Here is a 20,948-nt window from a genome sequence, read left to right as displayed (position 1 = left end):
TTGCGATTTCGGCCCACGATTTACATTGACATCTGTGCAGAAACCTGCACAGATGTCTTTGTAATCGCGGCCAAAAACGGGACTGACAATGAACTTGCATGGCTTCATTCCTACAGCCCAGTGTGAACCTGGGCTAAGGGCTTGTTTACACGTGCTTCAATATGTGACATTGAACATGCTTTTTTAAAGCACTCTGAATGCCAATCAAAACCCCATCACTAAATAAAATGGTAACGTTATAGTCTTGTTCATACATTGTGTTTGCTTTGCTTAAAAAATGATACCCCATATCGCTTTTTTGGTGGGTAAAAGTGTCTTCAAAGCCTCCATAGAAGTCTATGACAATGCTCACTTACAGCACCTGAAGCTTTTGAGGGACTTTGGTTAGCTTATCTTTTGTTTTGGAGGTATTGCAGGTATGAGATATTATAGGATGAACTGGGAAACCAACAAGCAAACCGGAAAGACATCATCAGCAGTCACTTTCAGTTCATGTGTATATATTCTGGAAGTGTCTGGTGCAGACGTCACATCTGGAGTGCAGCGTGGCGAAGCAGGAAAGTGAGCGGAGTCTGGATTGGAGCAGTGGAACTAGCAGATGGCACACATGGTGTGCAACATGGAAGCTCTAAAGCAGAAGGTCAGCAGGGACCAGAGAGAGTACTGAGGTGGCAGAGGATCTGCAGAGCTGGGGAACAAGAGCAGGAGAAACTAGAAGATGTCACACATGGTGAGAAGCATTGGAGAGAGAGGTGAGCGGGGACTGGAGAGATGAAGGATCAGCAAACCAGAGGATTCACCGAGCTGGGGGTTACTACTGAGCAGGGGGTTCAGCAGAGCTGGGATTACTACTGAGCAGGGGATCTGCTAAACAAGGGTACTAATAAGCTGGGGACTCGCTGAACAGGGGTACTACTGAACTGGGGTTCTACTGGGCCCCTTTAAAACAAATCGAAACGCAACACATTTGGCATTTGCCAAGCTTCTTAAAAGCATCACCAAAGCATCAAAAACACATCAAAGCAAGAGTAAATGAGCCCCATGACAGTTCATTAAAGGAGCTGCCATCACATCCTAACGTGCCAAAAACTGAACTGACCCCCCCCCCCCCCTTTTTCGTACTGCACTACCATTGCGCTTGATAATGGACTTCTGATGGATAACTTTATATCATCTGACATGGAAGTTACTGTAAGGGTTAACTAATAGACATACATTCATTTATGTCATTCTTAGTGTTGGTCTTTCTTTGGTAAATGACCAGGGCCAAGGCACTGCAACCCACTGTGGCTCTTAAATGTTTCACCAGCAACTCGCTCCCTCACGTATCCAACCGCTTTTAGAGCAAGATGCAGTAGAATTGCAATTAAAAGCAGAAAGTGACGGCGCTTGCTGAATCCAGCAGCCAGTTGGGTAGCCTCTGATAGATGAAGGCCTTCCTCTGAACAGGGAGGCATAATGAAGCATGGGTGTGCTTTATAAATACATGGTACATCAACATGCTATTATTATTATTTATAAAAAACAGGATTAATATAACGCCAACAATTTACACAGCGCTTTACAATATAAAAGGGAGACAATACAGTTACAATACAATAAAATACAAGAGGATTAAGAGGCCCCTGCTCAGAGGAGCTTACAATCTAATAGGGTGGGGCAGGTGGTACAAAAGGTTTTAACTGTGGGGACAGAGCTGATGGAAGTGGTAAAAGATTAGTTGGAGACGTGATAGGCATCCCTAAAGAGGTGAGTTTTCAGGGATCGCCTGAAAGTAGCAAGAGTAGGGGATAGCCGGACAGGTTGAGGTAGTGAGTTCCAGAGGATGGGAGAGGCTCTGGAGAAATCCTGGAGACGAGCATAGGAGGAGGAGACGAGAGAGCTTGACAGTAGGAGGTCTTGAGAAGAGCGGAGAGGACGGTTTGGGATATGTTGTGTATGGCTTTGTAGGTTGTGGTTAGTATTTTGAATTTAATTCGCTGGGTGATCAGGAGCCAGTGCAGGGATTGGAGGAGAGGTTTGGCAGACACTGAGCGATTGGTAAGGTAGATAAGTCTGGCAGAAGCATTCATGATAGACTGAAGAGAGGATAGCCTATAGAGAGGCAGGCCAATAAGAAGGGAGTTGCAATAGTCAAGGCGAGAGATAACAAGGGAGTGAATGAGGAGTTTGGTGGTTTCATTTGTTAAAAAGGGGAACATTTTAGAGATGTTATGGAGGTGAATTCTACAAACTTTTGACAACGATTGGACTTGAGGCTGAAATGACAAGTCAGAGTCTAGGATTACACCTAGTACCCTGGTGTGAGGGGAGGGACTGATGGTTGCCTTGTTGATTTTGATGGAAAAGTCATGGAGGGGGGCACGGGCAGGGGGGAATATTAGTAACTCAGTTTATGCCCAGGTTCACACTGGGCTGGGGGAGTGAAGCCGTGCGAGTTCAGCTTAACTTGCACGATTTCACTCCCGCTGGCAGTCACGATTTCGGCTGCGATTTCAGAGACATCTGTGCAGGTTTCTGCACAGATTTCAATGTAAATCGCGACCTGAAATCGCAAAAAGTAGAACAGGAACTACTTTTTGAAATTGGTGCAGCGCCGCAGATGCGGCGTCGCACCGACTAGGACGGTGTCATTGCCGACAATTGCCGGCAATGCCGCCAATTTGAGATGCGATTTGACATCTCAAATCGTACCAGTGTGAACCAGGCCTTAAAGAGATTTAGTTTAAGGAAGTGGTGTGACATCCATGCCGAGATGTCAGTTAGTAATGTGAGAGGAGACTGAAGGAGTGAGGTGAGGCGTAGACAGATAGATTTGGGTGTCATCAGCGTATAAGTGGTATTGAAAGCCGTGGGCGGTTATCAAGTGACCAAGGGAGGAGGTGTAGATAGAGAAGAGAAGTGGTCCAAGAACAGAGTCTTGGGCGACCCCCACAGAAAGGGGCAATGGAGAAGAGGAGACAGAGTTGTAGGTAACACTGAAAGAGTGCTGTGATAGATAGGCAGAGAACCAGGATCGAGCAGAATCTTGGAGGCCAAGGGAATGGAGTTTATTGAGAAGGAGTGGGTGGTCAACGGTATCAAAGGCTGCAGAGAGGTCAAGTAGAAGGAGCATGGAGTACTGGCTGTTGCTTTTAGCAGTTAGTAAATCGTTAGTGATTTTTAGTAAGGCAATTGGAGTGCTGCAAACGAAAGCCAGACTGTAAGGGGTCAAGAAGGTTATTTTTACTGAGGTAGGATCCAAGACAGTTGTAGACTAGGCGTTCTAAAAGTTTAGAGGTGAATGAGAGCAATGAGATGGGTCTTAAATTGTTCAGGTTGGTGGGGTCCAGTGAGGGCTTTTTAAGTATGGGAGTGATCTGTGCATGTTTTAGAGGGGAGGGGAAGGTGCCACTAGAGAGGGAGAGATTAAAGAGGTGAGTGAGGGAACATAGGATAGAAGAAGAGGGTGACCGTAGTAGTTGTGAGGGAACAGGGTCCAAGGGACAATTGATTAGGTGGGCATCTGAGAAAAGTTTTGTAACCTCTTCAATAGTAGCCAATTAAAAAGAGGAGAGTGTTGAAAGTACCATTAGTCAAGTTATGTTGGGTGGTGAAGATGTACGGACAGTGGAGGTGTCCTCACGAATTGCATCAATCTTGTCTTTGAAGTGATTGGCAATCTCTTGGGCAGTGAGTGAGTTAGTGGGTGGAGGGGGTGGGGGACGAAGCAGAGAGTTAAAGGTTGAGAAGAGCCGACGGGGACTGGATGACAATGTATTAATAAGAGAGACAAAATAGTCTCGTTTGGCAGCATGGAGGCAGGAATTGTATTTTAGAAGGGTAGATTTATATAGGGTAAAGTCCTGCAGGCATTTGGTTTTACGCCACAGTCGTTCAAGAGCACGGCAATGTCTCTTGAGATTTCTAGTGTTGTCAGTTTGCCAGGGTTGTAACGGTCGGGGCCTGATGCTGCGGGTGGTTAGAGGAGCAAGTGTATCTAGTGATGATGAGAGTGAACTGTTGTAGACAGAGGTGGCCAGGTCAGGACATGAAAGGGGAGAGATTATGTCATATAGGTGGTCAGTAGCAGAATAGAGAAGAGAAGGATTAAAGTTTCGAAGGTTCCTACAAGTAATTGTTTGCTGCTTGGAGTCATGGTTGGTTGGAGGCAAGGATACAGTGAAACTGATGAGGTTGTGATCAGAGAGAGGAAAGGGGGTGTTATGGACCCACTTATTCAGCTGGCCCCCAAAAAACAAGCTGGAGAGCATTTTTTCAGGTTTTGGTAAAGAAGAGAAGGTTTTGGCATGTACAGAAGCAGTACACTGACTTACACATATTGCAGGACAAACACACTCGTATAAACGCACACAAACGGATATTGAGCTTATGGCAATTACTGTAACCATTGTGAAGCTCTGCTATGAAGACATTCTTTTATAATTTACAGGCTGTTCTTCCTGTTCTCCAGAAAGGTCAGTTTCCAACATTCGTAAATGAGTTTCGCGGATTGACAGATTATCTGGTGAAGTTCAGCTGGCACTCAGAGAACTGGGCACTCAGCACATTGTGCTCCCGCGTGCACATCACTCTGCCACTTTCCTCCTAGCATATTCAGGCCACGCAATGGAATCGGCTGACGCTTTATAAATAAGTAATGATAATTCATAGTGACTGTTACACCAGGCCAAGGAGTAATGCAGCTTAAACAGTGCTTTCATTCTTTAATGCATATATTTCTATCCCTTTTTGTTCCATTTAGGAGCATTCAATGGAGACAAGCCTGGACAGTTTATAGTCACTCCTGAATAGTCTCTTATCATTCACACAAATGCTGAACTGCTTAGGAAAATGATAGCTTGGCTGTCTCTTCATGCTGAGGTCTGAGCTTTCTTGTTTGGTCTGCAATCTATCAGCCTTCATTGGAGTGTATACAAATAAGGATTTTAGGTCTAGAGATGATTATCAAAAGCTGAAGAAACTGATTACAGTTTGTATCACTTCATTTTAAACCCAAAATTTTAGGTAAAAGCACAGAAAAATCAAGTATTTGAAATGCTTATTTTCAGCTTTTCCATTAACTCATTTCTATTCACTGTCATGTAGCTCTGAACTTGATAGCAAATTAGCCTTCCTCAAGAAAGTCAACTCTCCAGTATAGTCCCCTCCCTCCTTATACATCATAGTGCTCTCCTAATCTTTTAGTGTTGAATTACTGTTTGTGCTGGCCTAGCTCCTCCACCCCTCCCTATATCACCTTTTATGTCACTGCCGCGGTAGGCTTCTGTTGGACCCGGCCACATGGCTGGCTTCTGTTGGACCCGGCCGCATTGGCTGGCTTCTGTTGGACCCGGCCGCATTGGCTGGCTTCTGTTGGACCTGGCCGCATTGGCTGTCTTCTGTTGGACCCGGCCGCATTGGCTGGCTTCTGTTGGACCCGGCCGCATTGGCTGGCTTCTGTTGGACCCGGCCGCATTGGCTGGCTTCTGTTGGACCCGGCCGCATTGGCTGGCTTCTGTTGGACCCGGCCGCATTGGCTGGCTTCTGTTGGACCCGGCCGCATAACTGTCTTCTGTTGGACCCGGCCGCATGGCTGGCTTCTGTTGGACCCGGCCGCATTGGCTGGCTTCTGTTGGACCCGGCCGCATAACTGTCTTCTGTTGGACCCGGCCGCATGGCTGGCTTCTGTTGGCCCGCTGCCTTACACACGGGTCCAATGTCAGGCGGTTTCTATCGAACCGGCGGATGCCACCCGATATTCGGCCCCTAACAGACATTACAGCCAGATTATAAATCTGTTGGACCTGGCTGCATGGCTGGCTTTTGTTGGACCAGCTGCCGTACACATGGGCCCATGAACCGGCTGATGCCACCTGATATTTGGCCCTTAATAGACATTACAGCCAGATTGTAAATCTATTTCAGATTTACCAACAACTTTGTAGTGCAAGGAGTTCCCAAAACAATCTATTCAATTTATGTTCAGTCAGGAGGCAGGATGTTCCACCAAATAGTTGTTGGTAAATATAAAGGAGATACTCAGACTGTAACACGTATGACCAGCTTCAGATCAAAAACCATTAGAGCTGGAATTTGTTTTTATTGGTTTATGCATCTTTTCGTATTTCTGCTTTTCCATTGTAAGTTAACTGAACATTTGTACACAATATGCATTTCCTGTGCCTAGAAGCAACATTTCCTTTCAGCTGGCAGTCACGAGAATTTTGTGAGCAAAACAATTTTTCCTCTTAGTATGATTAAGTGCAAAATAGATTGTGTATGATGATTTACAAACTATCCTTTCTACTGAATAATGCATTTAACGGAAAGATATTTTTCATAAACAGCACTCAAAGTAACGATTTTTCCGAAATCTGCGAGGCGAGGACCACCCTAATACCGTTCACACACATTACAAACTGAACACTCAATCTTCTTCATTCTGCTCTGCTTACAAATATTAAAGCTGTACTCCAGGAATGATTTGTGTGGCATACCTAGACTGTTCCTGCTTGTATTCTTCTCAATTAATATGAAGTGTTCTCTGGTTGAGGTGAGGATTGTGACATCCCTGTACCTCCTTTCACCTTTTCCAACCAGAGAACTCCTTGTATTCATGGAAAAAATACAAGGCATACTAAGAATGGCAGCGGAGCCAAGCAAGCGACCCTCCCTTCCTGTGATCAGTGTACAAAGGGGAAGCTTCTCGCCCAGAATCTGATCTGGGCCCAAAAGAGTGTGGTGATCGCTGTAGTGGCACCAATCACTGCAGTGATTTTCAGCGTCTCCAGCAGTCCATATAGGGTTGCCACCTTTTCTTAAAGCCAAACCCGAACAAGGAGAGTAGTAATGCGGTGTGCATTGCGTACCACAGCGCAGTGGGTGTGGCCAAATTGCTCTTGCTGACATTATTGCCCTGCCCCCCAGTATTAACAAACCTGCCCCCAGACAGCTGCCTGCAGCTCCTGGATGGCAACAGATTTGTGTGCGACTATCTTGGTCACTTGGGGAGCCACAGTCCAATCTGAATAATGTGTCCGGGTCTCAATCTGCCTGAAACCCGGACACATGATGCAAAACTCGGACTGTCCGGGTGAATCCCAGACAGGTGGCAGCCCTAAGTCCATAAGGTATGCGATACGCATACTTACATTCTGCCTTGCTGGACCAGTGAAGGTATGCAATACAAATAATTCCTGGAGTTAAACTTTTAATAAAATGTAAGTTAAAGCTCAACTCCAGACATAGTGGCTTTTAAATTCAATGTGTTATTAGTGGTTTCTTACCCTATTAGCTGTTTCTAAGCTTCACTGAGCTGCTGCTGAATATATGGTAGGAGCCGCATTACTGAACCCCAGCCAAAAGCAGAAAATGTCTATTGCAAATACCAGTTCCGGTGTTGTGCCTCCGCCCCTTCCTCTGCTTCGCCCCCTTCACAAAGCACAGCCTATGATGATGCTGCAGTTGTGCTTTGTAAAAAAGCTAAGCATGGGAGGGGTTTAAGCACAACACCAACCCTCACTGTTCTGATGTGGTGTGAGCTGAAGTGGCAGCAGCTCGGTGGCGCTTAGAAATGGCTATAAAGAAAACACACCACAGAAGTTACAGAAAGTATTAAGCCCTGGTTCCCACTGAAACTCACAAGATTTGTTGTGTTTCCCCGGATTGCACTGCTTGGCAATCGCACGGCGTCCATGCGATCTGCTGCAGGTGTCAATGTTAGAATAATGACACCCTAAAACAGATTGCAAAACGCAGTGCGATTCAGGTGTGGAAAAACAAAAGAGGGCCCTGCACCATTTTGTTGCGGTTGTGATGTGATATAAGCCATTCAAGGCTCTAATCGCACTGATCAGGCATCACATGTGATGTGCACAGGAATGCGGTGTGATTGTTTCAGTGTTTTCTACGCAGCGTGATCCTAGGCTGAAAGTAAAAAAAATAAAAAGTTGGGCTAGGTAAATGAAAGATGTCTTCCCCCAATTCAAAGTGCACCATTTTGTTGGTAGTTACCCAACTAAATCAAGGGAATCAAGGGAAAAGTAGATTGTTATATTCTCAGGACTCCAAAATAATTAGTTTGTTATTAATTATTTTATGTTGATATCTTTATCCACAGCTTCCAGCAGTCACACCCTGTATGTTTTCCTGGGAATGTCTGTCCCACATTAATATATCATGTAAGTTATATAAATGAATAGAACACAGGTGATGCCTACCTGTACTCCTCTAGTTGGGGGTTTTGCTGGCAGTGGTCGCGCTGGCATACTTTGCTGAAAGGGATATGATGGAGGCCTTGGTTGGATGTGCGGTTTGTGTTCAGGTGGTACAAGTATTCCTATTGGATGGCTGATATCTATTGGATGATAGCGAGTTGGCCTATGCATCCTCCGCTCCTGCACATGACACAGTAGATATAGTTGAACTGTTTACAGAACTGCTGTACTCACAGTATGAATAAAGTTTTGTATTCAGACAAAAATAAATATGCCCAACTTCTTTACATGCATGCCATTTTGATTTACTCTCAAATCATTAACGCCATGAAAGAGTTAAAATAAATCTAAACCCAATCACTTAAATCGCAAAAGCAATAACATGGTAATTGCAAAACTTGCTTTTAGCCTTTTTAACCACTTTACCCCTTTCCTGCCCAGTGTGATTTTCAGCTTTCAGCGCTGTTACACTTTGAATGACAACGCTGTACCCAAATAACATTTTTATTATTATTTTTCACACAAATAGATCCTTTATTTTGGTGTTATTTCAATACCACTGGGTTATTTATTTTTTGCTAAACAAAAAAAGCAGCCTTTTTTGAAAAAAAAAAAACAAAAACACCACGTTTTTCTTAGTTTCTGTAATAAAATTTTAAATAAAATCTTTCTGCATAAATTTAGGCCAAAATGTATTCTGCTAAATTTTTAGGTGAAAATAACCCAAATCAGTGTTTATTATTTAGTACGTAGAAAAGTTAGCGTCCACAAACTATATCTGAAAATTGATCAATCAAATTTCTTGAGGACCGAAAATGCCATTACAAATATCCCCCAAATTACCCCTTTTTGGAAAGTGGACAGTTCAATGAATTTAGTAAGAGGCATGGTGAGTTTATTGAAGTTGTTGTTTTTTTGGAAAATTAAGAAATACATTTTGTTCCCCCTTCACCTTCCAGGACAGCTACTTGAGGGATGATTGGCTCTGCCCTCTACAGGAAACACAAATCAGATACAATTTAAAAGGCTCCTCCCTTTCCTCTGACCTTCAGCTGTTTTGTGTTTCCAGAAGCTCCAGGAGCACCGGCACGTTTTTTGTTTTTCCTTATGAGTGAGTCCTGGATGCATTCAGTCCCCGTTTCTGGCCAGAAGGGTTCCCCAAATCCGGTTTAGATTCTTTTTCTACTCCCTGTGTTCTAGATTTTTTACACAAGGGAGTGGGAGAAAGGTCTTTCTGTCAGCACCCTTAGGGTTCAGGTTGCGGCCCTGTCTGTATTTTCAGACAAGAGGCTAGCTGAAGATCCTTTAGTCAGGAGGTTCCTTTCAGCCAGATCTAGACATGCTCCCAGGATCATCAAGCATGTACCTCCTTGGGATCTGTCATTAGTGCTTAACAAGGGCTCCGTTTGAGCCTTTGCATGAAGCTTCCCTGAAATGTATTTCCTTGAAGATTTCCTTCCTTTTGACTTTTACGTCTGATCTGAAGTCCCTTTCCTGTAGAGATCCCTTCCTGAGGATTTTAGAGGACAGGGTATTGATCAAGCCAGATGCTTTCTATTTGCCCAAAGTTTCTTCTAAGTTTCATAGGTCCCAGGAAGTAGTCCTTCCAAGTTTTTGTTCCTCTCCCAAAAATGCGGAAGAGGAAAGATTTAGTTTTTTAGACGTAAAGAGATGTCTTCTGCTTTACTCAGAGAAATCCAGTGGGTTTAGGAGTTCCTCCCAACTGTTAGTATTGTTCGGTGGCCCCAAAAAGGGATCCAAAGCGTCCAAAAGCTCCATCTCTGGATGGATTAGGAAAGCTATTTGTGAAGCTTACAAAGCGTCAGGTCGTAGTCCTCCTTCTAGAATTAGGGCTCATGCAACAAGATCCATGGCTACGTCATGGGCAGAAAGAGCGGGGGCATCATGGGAAGAAATTTCTAAAGCTGCCGTCTGGTCCTCCTCTCATTCATTTGTCAAACATTATAGAGTTCAGATGCTTTCCAGCCAGGACCTTACCTTTGGTAGGAAAGTGCTTCAGGCTGTTGTCCCTCCCTAAGGTATAGTATCTTGCTTATCCTCTCAAGTAGCTGTCCTGGAAGGTGAGGGGGGAAAACCCCAGTTAGACTTACCGGTAACGGCATTTCCAGGAACCTTCCAGGACAGTGTCTATATTCCCACCCTATTTTTCTTTCACCTGATGGTGGTGTGTTTTTTGTTTGTTTTTTATGTTTTTCCTATGCCGAGTGCACTTTGGTGGAGGTTTACTTGATCTTCTAAACAACTGAAGGTCAGAGGAAAGGGAGGGGCCTTTTAAATTGTATCTGATTTGTGTTTCCTGTAGAGGGCGGAGCCAATCATCTCTCACGTAGCTGTCCTGGAAGGTTCCTGGAAATACCGTTACCGGTAAGTTTAACTGGGGTTTTTTTTACATACTGTTACCAGTGCAAATACAGCATCATCATATAACTCATGTGGCAATGGGTTTTTATAAAAATTTTCTATTTTTCCATTTTTTGGGGAAAACTGTGACCAGAGCAATACAGTGTTACTATAGTAGAATAAACATTATGATTGTTTATGCCAGTGAATTGCATTTGTTATAAGCAACCATTTTTACTGAATGAAATAGATTCATTCAGTGTTTACTATTGTGATTAACCACAGGGAATCACAAGGTACAGATGGGCTGTGATTAGCCCTGTCTATACCATGTGATCACTGTGACCAATCACAGAGATCAACACAATAGTACAAAATGGATGTAATGAATGAAAGCCATCCATTGTGTACAATTGTTAAGTAACCTGCTGTGATTGGCCACAGCAATCACATGGTACCAACAGCAGCTGGTACAGTGATCAGTAATCTGCTGTGTCTGGGGGGCATATCGGGTGACAGATTGTGCCGTGGCAAGGCCCATGGGGTGTGTGAGGCGTGTTCCAGGAGGATGTCATATGACGTCCACCCGGAGCGGTGACTGTCCTGGCTTGCCATCATTTGTGTACAGGCTGGCAGGAACTGGTTAAAGCTGCAGCTTTCATTGACAAACCTGGTGATCCTGACATAAAAGTACATGTTCGGGCACTTCCTGTTATTGGGTCACAACTTTGTGCGCTTGTGTCATCTCACCCTGTGATATCTACCCCTGATGGATACTAAAAGCGGATGATCCAAGACGCATGTCATGGTTCAAACCTTGTCACTATTAGGAAGCCAGTCCAGAACAATGATGTACAGCCAATGCTGGATGGAGTGCATGAAGACAGATAGGGCCAGATTCACAAAAGAGATACGACGGCGTATCTCTTGATACGCCGTCATATCTCTGTTTTAGGGGCTCCCTAACTATGCGACTGATTCATAGAATCAATTACGCATAGTTTGCCCTAAGATCCGACAGGTATAATTGTTTCACACTGTCGGATCTTTGGATGCAATACCGCGGCCGCCGCTGGGGAGAGTTTGCGTCGTAAACCAGCGTCAGGTATGCAAATTAGCAGCGACGGTTTTTCACGTTCGCTACGTCGCTGCTAGTCTAGTTTCCCGTCGCAAAGTTAGTCGTCGTTTTAGCTGCCCTAACTTTACACAGCCCATGTTAAAGTATGGCCGTCGTTCCCACGTCGAAAATCAAAATTTTTTTTCTTGCGTAAAACGTCCGGGAATACGGAAGTACGCTACACACGTCGCCGTTCGAAAAAATGACGTCACTTCGCGCAAAGCACGGCGGGAATTTCGAAACGGAGCATGCGCAGTAGGTCCGGCGCGGGAGCAGGCCTAATTTAAATGGCACACGCCCCTTTGAATTACACAGGCTTACGCCGGAGGCCGCCGGCGTAGGTTTTCATTGTAAGTGCTTTGTGAATCAGGCACTTGCGATGAAAACTTGCGGCGGTGTAACGTATCTAGGATACGTTACGCCGCCGCACTTCTACGTGAATCTGGCCCATAGTGACTAAGGCAAATGAGAAATTTTGTGCATTTTTTGATCTGATGGCGCCACCATTGATTTTCAAAATTCAGCCAACTAAGCCTTCAATTTCACCTCATGTTTCTACAGAAAATAATTTCTGGGAATCTTCTTTTCTTTACGGGAGTTTTCTTTTCTTGCACATGTGCATTCCTTTTTCGATTACATTTCTCGCACGATTCTTCCATCATTGATTTGAAAATAGTTTGTTTTTCAAATAATTTCCAACATGTCCAAATACTCAAATTTGATTGCCGCACGAAAATCGGATTTTGCTGCAGCCCACTAATGGTGCGAAATTCGAATGAAAATTCTTAGATAAGATTTTCGAAAGAAAACTCTTTCGAAATTCGACCCGCTTGTATGGCCAGCATAATGGGGTTGGAAGAGATCAGCAGCAATAAGAAGTAAAACTGATGAAACGGAAAGTGAAAACTGTATATTATGAGATTAAAAAGCTGATGGACCGTTTTCATCAGATGAACCGATCGTGTGTGGGCCCCATCGTTTTTGTATCCATCGGTGAAAAAACTAGGAACTTGTTTAAAAATCATCTGATGGTTAAAAAACCGATAGAAAAAAACGATCGTCTGTGGGCATGTCCATCTGTTAAAAATCCACGCATGCTCCGAATCAAGTCGACGCATGCTTGGAAGCATTGAACTTCACTTTTCTCAGCACGTCGTTGTGTTTTACGTCACCGAGTTCTGACACAATCGTTTTTTTAACTGATGGTGTGTAGGCAAGACTGATGAAAGTCAGCTTCATCGGATATCTGATGAAAAAATCCATCAGACCGTTTTCATCGGATGAAACGATCGTGTGTACAGGGCATTAGAGATATAAGAATTTATCAGATGAATCATCCAGCTAGCATATGCCCAGGTTAAACAGATCAGTTTTTGGGGGGACTAAATCTTTATCCTGGTATTTTAATCAAGTATGTTTCACTAGAAATGGGCAAGACACATTAACACTCGAGACCTGTCCGCACAGCACTGGGTCATCAGTAGCCTTGCGATATTCACACCACACACTCATTTTAATTAGCAAAACTTATTTTCTTGGTTTGCTATTTGTGCAGTAGCTATACCTGAGACATATTATCATCACCTTGACCTTGGATAACATATACAAGGGTCACACACACACCTCCTGCCTCTGTGAAGACTTGCTCAGTAGATCTTTGCTCACTGTTGTGCTGTGTTCTTGATTAGCTTCATTTGAGCTCCCTGTTCTTGATGGTCTGGCTGACCTGCAACATAAATAATTGAATACAATGGAGAAGAGCTGCAATTTAGTCACACTATGAAAGGTCTCTTCATTTTTATTCACCATGGCAAACAACAGGAGTATAAATGATCAAATACTCTTGCAGGACTGGAAATAAATATTGATTTTTTTTTAAAGCCACTAGCCTGTTAAATTAGCTTCTGCAATCTGTGGAAATGTGTCTTTTATAACACCCCAGAGACTATTCTAATGAATGGAGTGCCCAGCCAGCAATGGCTACATTTATGGAAACTTTCAGCTCACTTGACCAAACTTCACTCAAAGGTTAGAGAGACATCGCTCCAAATGACTAACACAGTTTGAAGCCATGGATTGGTTCATTCTCCTTTGGGAATTCACAGGTAGACCTCATTTTCTTCCCTATCAATAGCCTGAGTCTTTAGATACAAAGCCCCATAAATACTTGGCATGTGTTTTGGAAGCCTCTCTTATAACACTCGGGCAGTGTCTGGGTTAACTCCCAATTATCATACATTTCTAAAACAGATTTCACAGATTTTGGATTCAAGTCATTGTAAACCTCAGGTATGAACAAAGCATATCCCTCAATAGCAGTGGTCTCCAAACTGAGGCCCTTTGCTTGCCTTTTTTGAGGCCCTTGGGCACTATCCAACTAACTGACTCCAATGGTGGGACACCATTTCCCCTGCTGACACCATCATTTGAGCACTATTCTTCCAATTGATGCAAACACTGGGACACTTTTCCTCTATTCCTCCCAATAAAACCAATGACTGTTTTTGGCACTACTCCTCCCACTTGACTCCGGGGCGTTTTCTATTCCCACTGGCCACAGTCCAGCCCCCCTAAAGCTTGAAGGACAGAAAGCCCTTTGCTCAGAAAGTTACAACAGTATACAACACTATTATTATTTGATTACTGTCTAGTGACTACTATTAAAACAGGTCGCTGATGCCTTTACTTTCAGCAGAGCTGTTGGTAACAGCCAATGCCTGTGCCCTTGAAGTGGAATGCACACCCATGGGTTCTTATCATATGGACACACTTACAAGAGTGCATAAAAACGCTAGCCCAAAATTAAGTGCAAAAGACTTCATAGAGTAAAAAATTCATGATGTAGCAATTAATGGTTTGTTACAATGCAGTTTTACAACCTGTGAGTGCTAAAGACTTAGAACTGCCTACTCACTGATTGCTCCCTGAATTCTATATGAATCTGCCCAACCTCGAGATCGAGAGGATAATGCTCTGATCATTCATAAGAGTTAATTTGATGGGAAATGATCATGCTGCCAATTACCTCAGTTTTTCAATGGATGTCTTCTTGTTCAGATAAAGCCACCTGAATAAGGTCCTTCTTTTCAGGTAGATGGTGAAGGCAGCTGCTGCGATGCATGTGATTGTTACCAAGACGGCAGCAACTATACTTCTGTTATCTGTGAACACAAGTCAATACATAATTATTGCTATGGGCATTTGAGCTTGAATAAACTCTTAAGGCCAGTTCACACCAGACGCAGTTCCGTACAGTTTCATGTGCATTTTTTCTGCACTAAAAATGCATTCACAGTGTTTTTCATGTATTCCAATGGCTCTAGTTGGCTCTAGTTCACACCATGCAGTCTGTTTCTGGTGCAGAAACTGCCCGAAAACTGACTGCATGGTGTGAACTAGAGCCATTGGAATACATGGAAAACACTGTGCATGCATTTTGTGCATAAAAAAGCACACAGAACTGCGTCTGGTGTGAACTGGCCCTTAAGCCTTGAACACACGACCGGTTTTTCTGCCAGAAAAACTGCGGGGAGAGCTTTTGGCCAGGAAAACCAGCCGTGTGTATGCTTCCTCGCAGTTTTCCTGACAGGAAAACTGCCGGGAATCCCGGCGGTTTTAAACCCGGCAGTTTTCCAATGGGGAAACACTGCGAGGGGCATACACACGGCCGGGATTCCCGGCCAAAGCTCTCCCCACAGTTTTCCAGATGGGAAAACCTCTCGTGTGTACACTGGGAAACTTACCAAGCAGGTTCTCGGGTTTCCCGTTGGGATTCCCGGCGGACTTTATACCGCCGGCAATCCGGTCGTGTGTACAGGGCTTTAGTTGATTGAAGGCCTATACTAAAAGGGTTGTAACTAAATCAATCAGAATGACTGGAAACGTTTTCTATTATCTACAGACATGTCAGGCAGACGTTCTGATACAGATAAAGTCATTCTGTAGAATTATAGTGGTATAAACATACACAATCAACTGGTATTGGCCATGCTACATGAAGATATGATATGATATTAGTGGGGAAGTGTCGATCTAAACCATAGAACCCTACACTTGCAAGACCATTCAGAAAATAAGGATACTGACAACTACAGGAAATTTAGAGAGCAGGGCATAAAGAATGCCAGCCTGAAAGTTTCAGGCTTCAGCTTGTAAAAGAGCAGTGTGAACAGCAAGCTTTGACAAAGCATTTGCAGAGCTTTCAGCAAGCTCTGTTGAAGCTTTTATAGAATGGAACTTCCGATTTTCGGATTCCACCCCCCCTCCAGTGTCACATTTGGCACATTTCAGGGGGAGGGGGAAGCAGATACCTGTCTAATACAGGTATTTTGCTCCCACTTCCGGGCATTGATACCCGAGCCACCGGCGGCTATCTACGCCAATTCTGGTGCCTCCCCCCCGCTGTCTTCTGGGAGACACACAGCTTGCAGAAGACAGCAGGGACCAGTGGAATTGCACAGCGCGAGTCACGCATGCGCAGTAGGGAATCAGGAAATGTTCACCGATTCCCTTACCGAAGATGGTGGCGACAGCACCCGAGAGCCGAGGGGTAGATCGGGTTCGGGTGCCGACATCGCGGGCGCCCTTGACAGGCAAGTATCCTTATTTTTAAAGTCAGCAGCTGCAGTATTTGTAGCTGCTGACTTAAAAAAAAAAAAAAAAATTGGCGAAACTCTAATTTATGCTAGCTGCTCGTTGGTTTCAGCACTTGAAGCTTTTAAAAAGCCTGCTGAAGCCTACTAGCAGCTTTCTTAATGTGACAATCAACACCCCCATTAGGATCTGTGTTCAACATTTACAAACTAGAGTTGAATGGTACTTTAAAAGCTTCATACAAGCTTACTGAAAGCTCTGCTGTTCACACTGCTCTTATACAAGCTGGAGCCTGTGTGAAATAAGCCTTCCAAGTGACCCTAACCCAACTTCCTATTTTTACCGAAGATCTAAATCAGCCTCTCTCAGTCTGGGGCCAGTGGAGCCTTGGGGTTGCTCCAGAGGTTGTTAGGGTTATTTCAGTACTAAACAATTGAGGTTGGATTCACACCTATGCAGTTTTAGTTCTTTTTGTATTTTGCAGATTTTCCCTTCAGTATATTTAACATGGTTTCCTATGGAACACGTTCTGTAGTGCAAATTTGCAAAATGCAAAAAGCACTAAAAATGCATAGGTGTAAATCCAGCCTCAGGAGGAATTTATCAAAACTGGAGCAGACACAATCTGGTGCAGCTGTGCATGATAACAAATCAGCTTTTATCTTCACCTTGTTCAGGTAAACTTTGAAAATTAAATGTAGCGCTACCCCCGAAGGAGCCGCTGATTTGTTGTTGGGATTGGCGTATTAAGTTACCTTAGTGCTGTCTAGGGGTGTAGTTGGAGAACAGAGTATTGAGCGAATGTCCAGACAAGGAATAAAGGTTTTCCAATGCTTTATTTCCAGGCCAACATGGCCAACATCAAATAGGAAGAAAAGGTTGATGAAGAAAGAGGGAGAACTTTGCAGTATCAGGCCTGGATAAGAACCGAGCAATCCTGCTCTCAGTAGTACCAAATTAAGGCGCAAATGAAGTGCCCCCGGACAGACTCCTATAACAAGCCTGGCAGCCGAAGTGTCACTTTAGATTGCTGGGAGGAACAGATCTCTCTCACTGACCTACAGTAGCTCTAGGGCCTCTGCCACAGGCCTATTACTTGAATGAGCTAAATGGACGAATTGAGCGAATCCTCCCAGTATGTTTTAGCATAGGTCACCGGATGACAGCAAAGCGTGCCTGTCAGCATTCCGGTCACCAGATCACTGATTGGTTCGTTCAAGCCCTGTTGGACAACCTGCCTCCGGGTTCTCCTCAAACCGACCCCTTAATCGAACGGCATCCAGCCTGGGATCCTCTCAATAGAACTGGGGACCCAGTAAGTCACTGGGGCCCCACTCAGCAACATAGAGCTCCGCGTAGCATTTGACCCCGGCCTGGAAGGCCATCACCGGGGTCCATTGGATGCGTGCACCCTAAAGGTGGATGCCGCACCTGGAACCTGGAACCCGCGGGAAAAAACAATAAAGATGGCGTCTGCCACAGATATACTCTCCCCCAGCATGCCCCGCGAGGGAAAACTCCTCTAATTGGCTGCTGGGAAAAATTGCTCCACCCCTGGGCGCCACCTGTCGCCCAGGGGTGGAAACAACACCCCTGGAGCGCAGGCTGACCCACAAATTTGACAAATTGTGAATGGGAGCAAGAATAACTCTCCCATTCCCCACCAACTTTAGCGTAGTGCCCACACTGAAAGTAAGGGGGCGCTACATAAAGGTAGAAGCTGATTGGTTGAAATGCACTACTGCTCCAGTTTTGATAAATTCCCTTCATCTTTTTAGCTGTAAGGAGGACACTTTCCCCTAATCAACAATGTTGTCATTTAGTTCCTTCTCCCACTGACCACTAGTGTAAGGGTACCACTTCACTGATCTCCAATGTAAAAAGGCACCTTTCCACTGACACCCAATTGGTCATTATTATGTAATTTCATGATTAGAACGGAAAATATTTTATGGAGCAGAGGATGTTACAAAATGATTTGCTCTGGGTGTCAAATATGCTAGGAAAACCACACTCTATTGACTTGTATTGATCTTTATATTTACAACTTACTGATATCAATAATTATATAGTCAGATGTGAATATAATTAAAAAGGGATACCTGAGACATGAACAATATTTCAAGGGTTCCTCTATTTAAAAAAAAGTTGAGAAACGCTAATCTTAAAAGTTATTGGTGGTTTGTATTCTGCTTATTTAATTGTTATAGTTCTGATTATCACATGATTACGTTTGAATGCACACTTTTAACTCCAACTCATAGGTCTGCTTACATTTCATGTAATCCATTGTTACTGACCTGGCACTCTCATAGGTCCACTGTCCACACTGCCTCCATATCCCAGCTTGTCACAATATGGAGGTGCCCATTCAGCCTCACAATGACAGTTCTTTTTGTTGTTGCAAACCTTAAAAAAGATAAGAAAACACCTGCTAAAGTTTTGAACACGGTTCCCATCTCTAAATGACTTCCTTACTGTAAATTACAGCCATTTTTCAAGTATTACATAGACATGTCACTTTATCTGCTTAGACATGCTGCAGTGATTGTGCTTTAGGGCTTGTATACAGGGCCGATCCTAGGCAGGGTGCACAGGGTGCATTGCACCCAGGCGCCTGCAGAGGTGGGGGGCGCCGAACATCTAACAGAAGCCCATTAAATGATGCCTCTAAATACCTTCTTTTAGATCGGTTCTCTTTGGTCACATAACCTCCGGCCACTCTAGTCTTCTGTTTCAAGAGCTACAGCGTGAGGGGCTGAGCAGACAGCACAGCAGTCACGTGACCTCCCAGCTCACGTCAGAGGGGGATCTCAGCCCCTCCCGTTATAGCCCTTCAAACAGAGGAGTAGAGCAGCCAAAAGTCACATGACTGAAGAGATCCAATCTAAAAGAAGGTATTTAGAGGCATTATTTAAAAAAGTACACATTGTTGTATAGATTAGTAGAATAGAGGGGCTGCCAAAAATATTTTACAACTTTACAACCACTTTAAGAAAAGCTTTTGCAATACATCACATTGTGCTACATTTTTATAATCACTATATGTTCTATTGTACTGCATTTGAATTGCTTTAAATTGGTTGCAAAGCTTATTTTTTTTATAGTCAATAACATGTTATATGTAACTGCTCTTTGCAATCATATTACAAGCCTCCTCTTTTGGGGTCCCCTGCTGATTCTCTAGGTTCTGCCTCTTCTCAGTGCACCACCATAGGAAGACACTTCCTATGGAAGCACCACTGTGTGAATCTAGAGACACACTCTGAATGGCTTGGCCTTAGAAATCCTCTTTCTAGGGGACATGAGCATTGACAATTGATGCTCTTCATATCATATTGTATCACATGCCGATTTATGTGTATTTGCTTGATTTTGACTATGTGCATCATTGCAAATTGTCAATATGTCATATCGTGATGTAAACCTATATATGAAAAAAAAAAAAAATACAGAGAGAGGGGATATTTTAATGTCGAATCCCATTGCAGATTTTCATGTGCTGAAGCTACAGTATAATACAATTTAGCTGCTTTTTTTATTCGTTTTACAGGTGATCCTCTTTATCCCTGCCAAAGGTGCGTTCTGCTGGAAAACACAACAATGCAGGATCCACAAAACTCCAGAGATATGAAATCACTTTAAATCTGTATAATAGTAACAGTTTAGCTGTGTAGCTCCCCAATGTTTAGGCGGGGTTGCTCCTAAATTTACCTGCCAGGTGTAGTTACCTTGGCTCATTGTTAGGGATCAATTGATTTCACCCTAAATCTAGAACTGCTGCACCTCTCTCTTCTGCCGCTAGGTGGCTGGGTACCTGGTGGCATTAGATAAGACAAGGGCAAAGCAAGGACAGATTAGGAGTATATGGGGTATCTCAGCCAATGGGCAGGGGATTTCTTGAATCCAGGTGATCAGGGTTCTGTGCCACCTGTACGACTGCCTGGGTGGACGTGTGTTGTGATGCAAGTACCAGAGCAGAATTCTCACCAACCGCGGACGGTAAAGAATCAGGAAACTTCAGCAGTTGTCAAGCCAGGGACCCAGCCAACGGAGATGACACTTGCAGAGCAGCCTTGTGTGTCTAGCCAGAGACCAAGCAGGCCAGTGGGGTAAAGAGAGATTGGGAGCTCAGTGGGTTAAATAACTACAAGAAGTGATTGTGTGGAAGTGAGGGAACTGTTCCACCTTGTGTTAGAAACAGTTAACGTGTTAGGAGACAGCATTCCTACACATGCAGATGTGGCGTCTTGCTGGATGACTTTCCCTGCATGGCTGTCCTCCTGTAGAAGTCTCAGAGTCTGACAATTAACGTTGCAACTGCTTAAGGGTGTCCTGGCCCTAACCCTCTCTCCCAAAGTTTAAGAGAAATAAAATCTCTTTGCATTCAAGAAGTGTCTGGCTCCCATGAATCTAACTTGCATTACACCCACTATGCCTCACAACCCACTCTTCACAGAAGTATGTCAGCAGTTCTTGGCTCTGAAGGTTCTCATTAGACTAGAGGAGGCCTGGGACCTTGCTACAGCTGTTTCCCTGAAAGAGAAGTCAAAAATCACAGTTCCCTCTGAATAATGCTTCTCCCACTTCATTTCCAGTATCAGTGGATGAAAATGTATATCTGAGCATATCTGACGATGCTCTCTCGTCTACTTGAAGCAATACTGCGTGCCACATCA

General features: G+C 44.0%; 1 protein-coding gene across 1 annotated transcript in view; it reads right to left on the bottom strand.

Moving 5' to 3' along the window:
• Positions 1-20,948, bottom strand: part of ADAM12 (ADAM metallopeptidase domain 12) — a 706,349-nt gene that overhangs the window by 41,023 nt on the left and 644,378 nt on the right. The window contains exons 18-21 of the mRNA XM_040361428.1: positions 18,570-18,678; positions 14,702-14,837; positions 13,300-13,402; positions 8,202-8,378 (exon numbers count right to left, since the gene is read on the bottom strand). Of these exons, the coding sequence (XP_040217362.1) occupies positions 8,202-8,378; positions 13,300-13,402; positions 14,702-14,837; positions 18,570-18,678 (525 nt within the window). The remainder of the gene's footprint in view (positions 1-8,201; positions 8,379-13,299; positions 13,403-14,701; positions 14,838-18,569; positions 18,679-20,948) is intronic.

The sequence above is a fragment of the Rana temporaria genome, chromosome 8 (genome assembly GCF_905171775.1).
Source record: "Rana temporaria chromosome 8, aRanTem1.1, whole genome shotgun sequence".
Lineage (NCBI taxonomy): Eukaryota > Metazoa > Chordata > Amphibia > Anura > Ranidae > Rana > Rana temporaria.
This window is presented reverse-complemented; position numbering and strand designations above follow the sequence as displayed.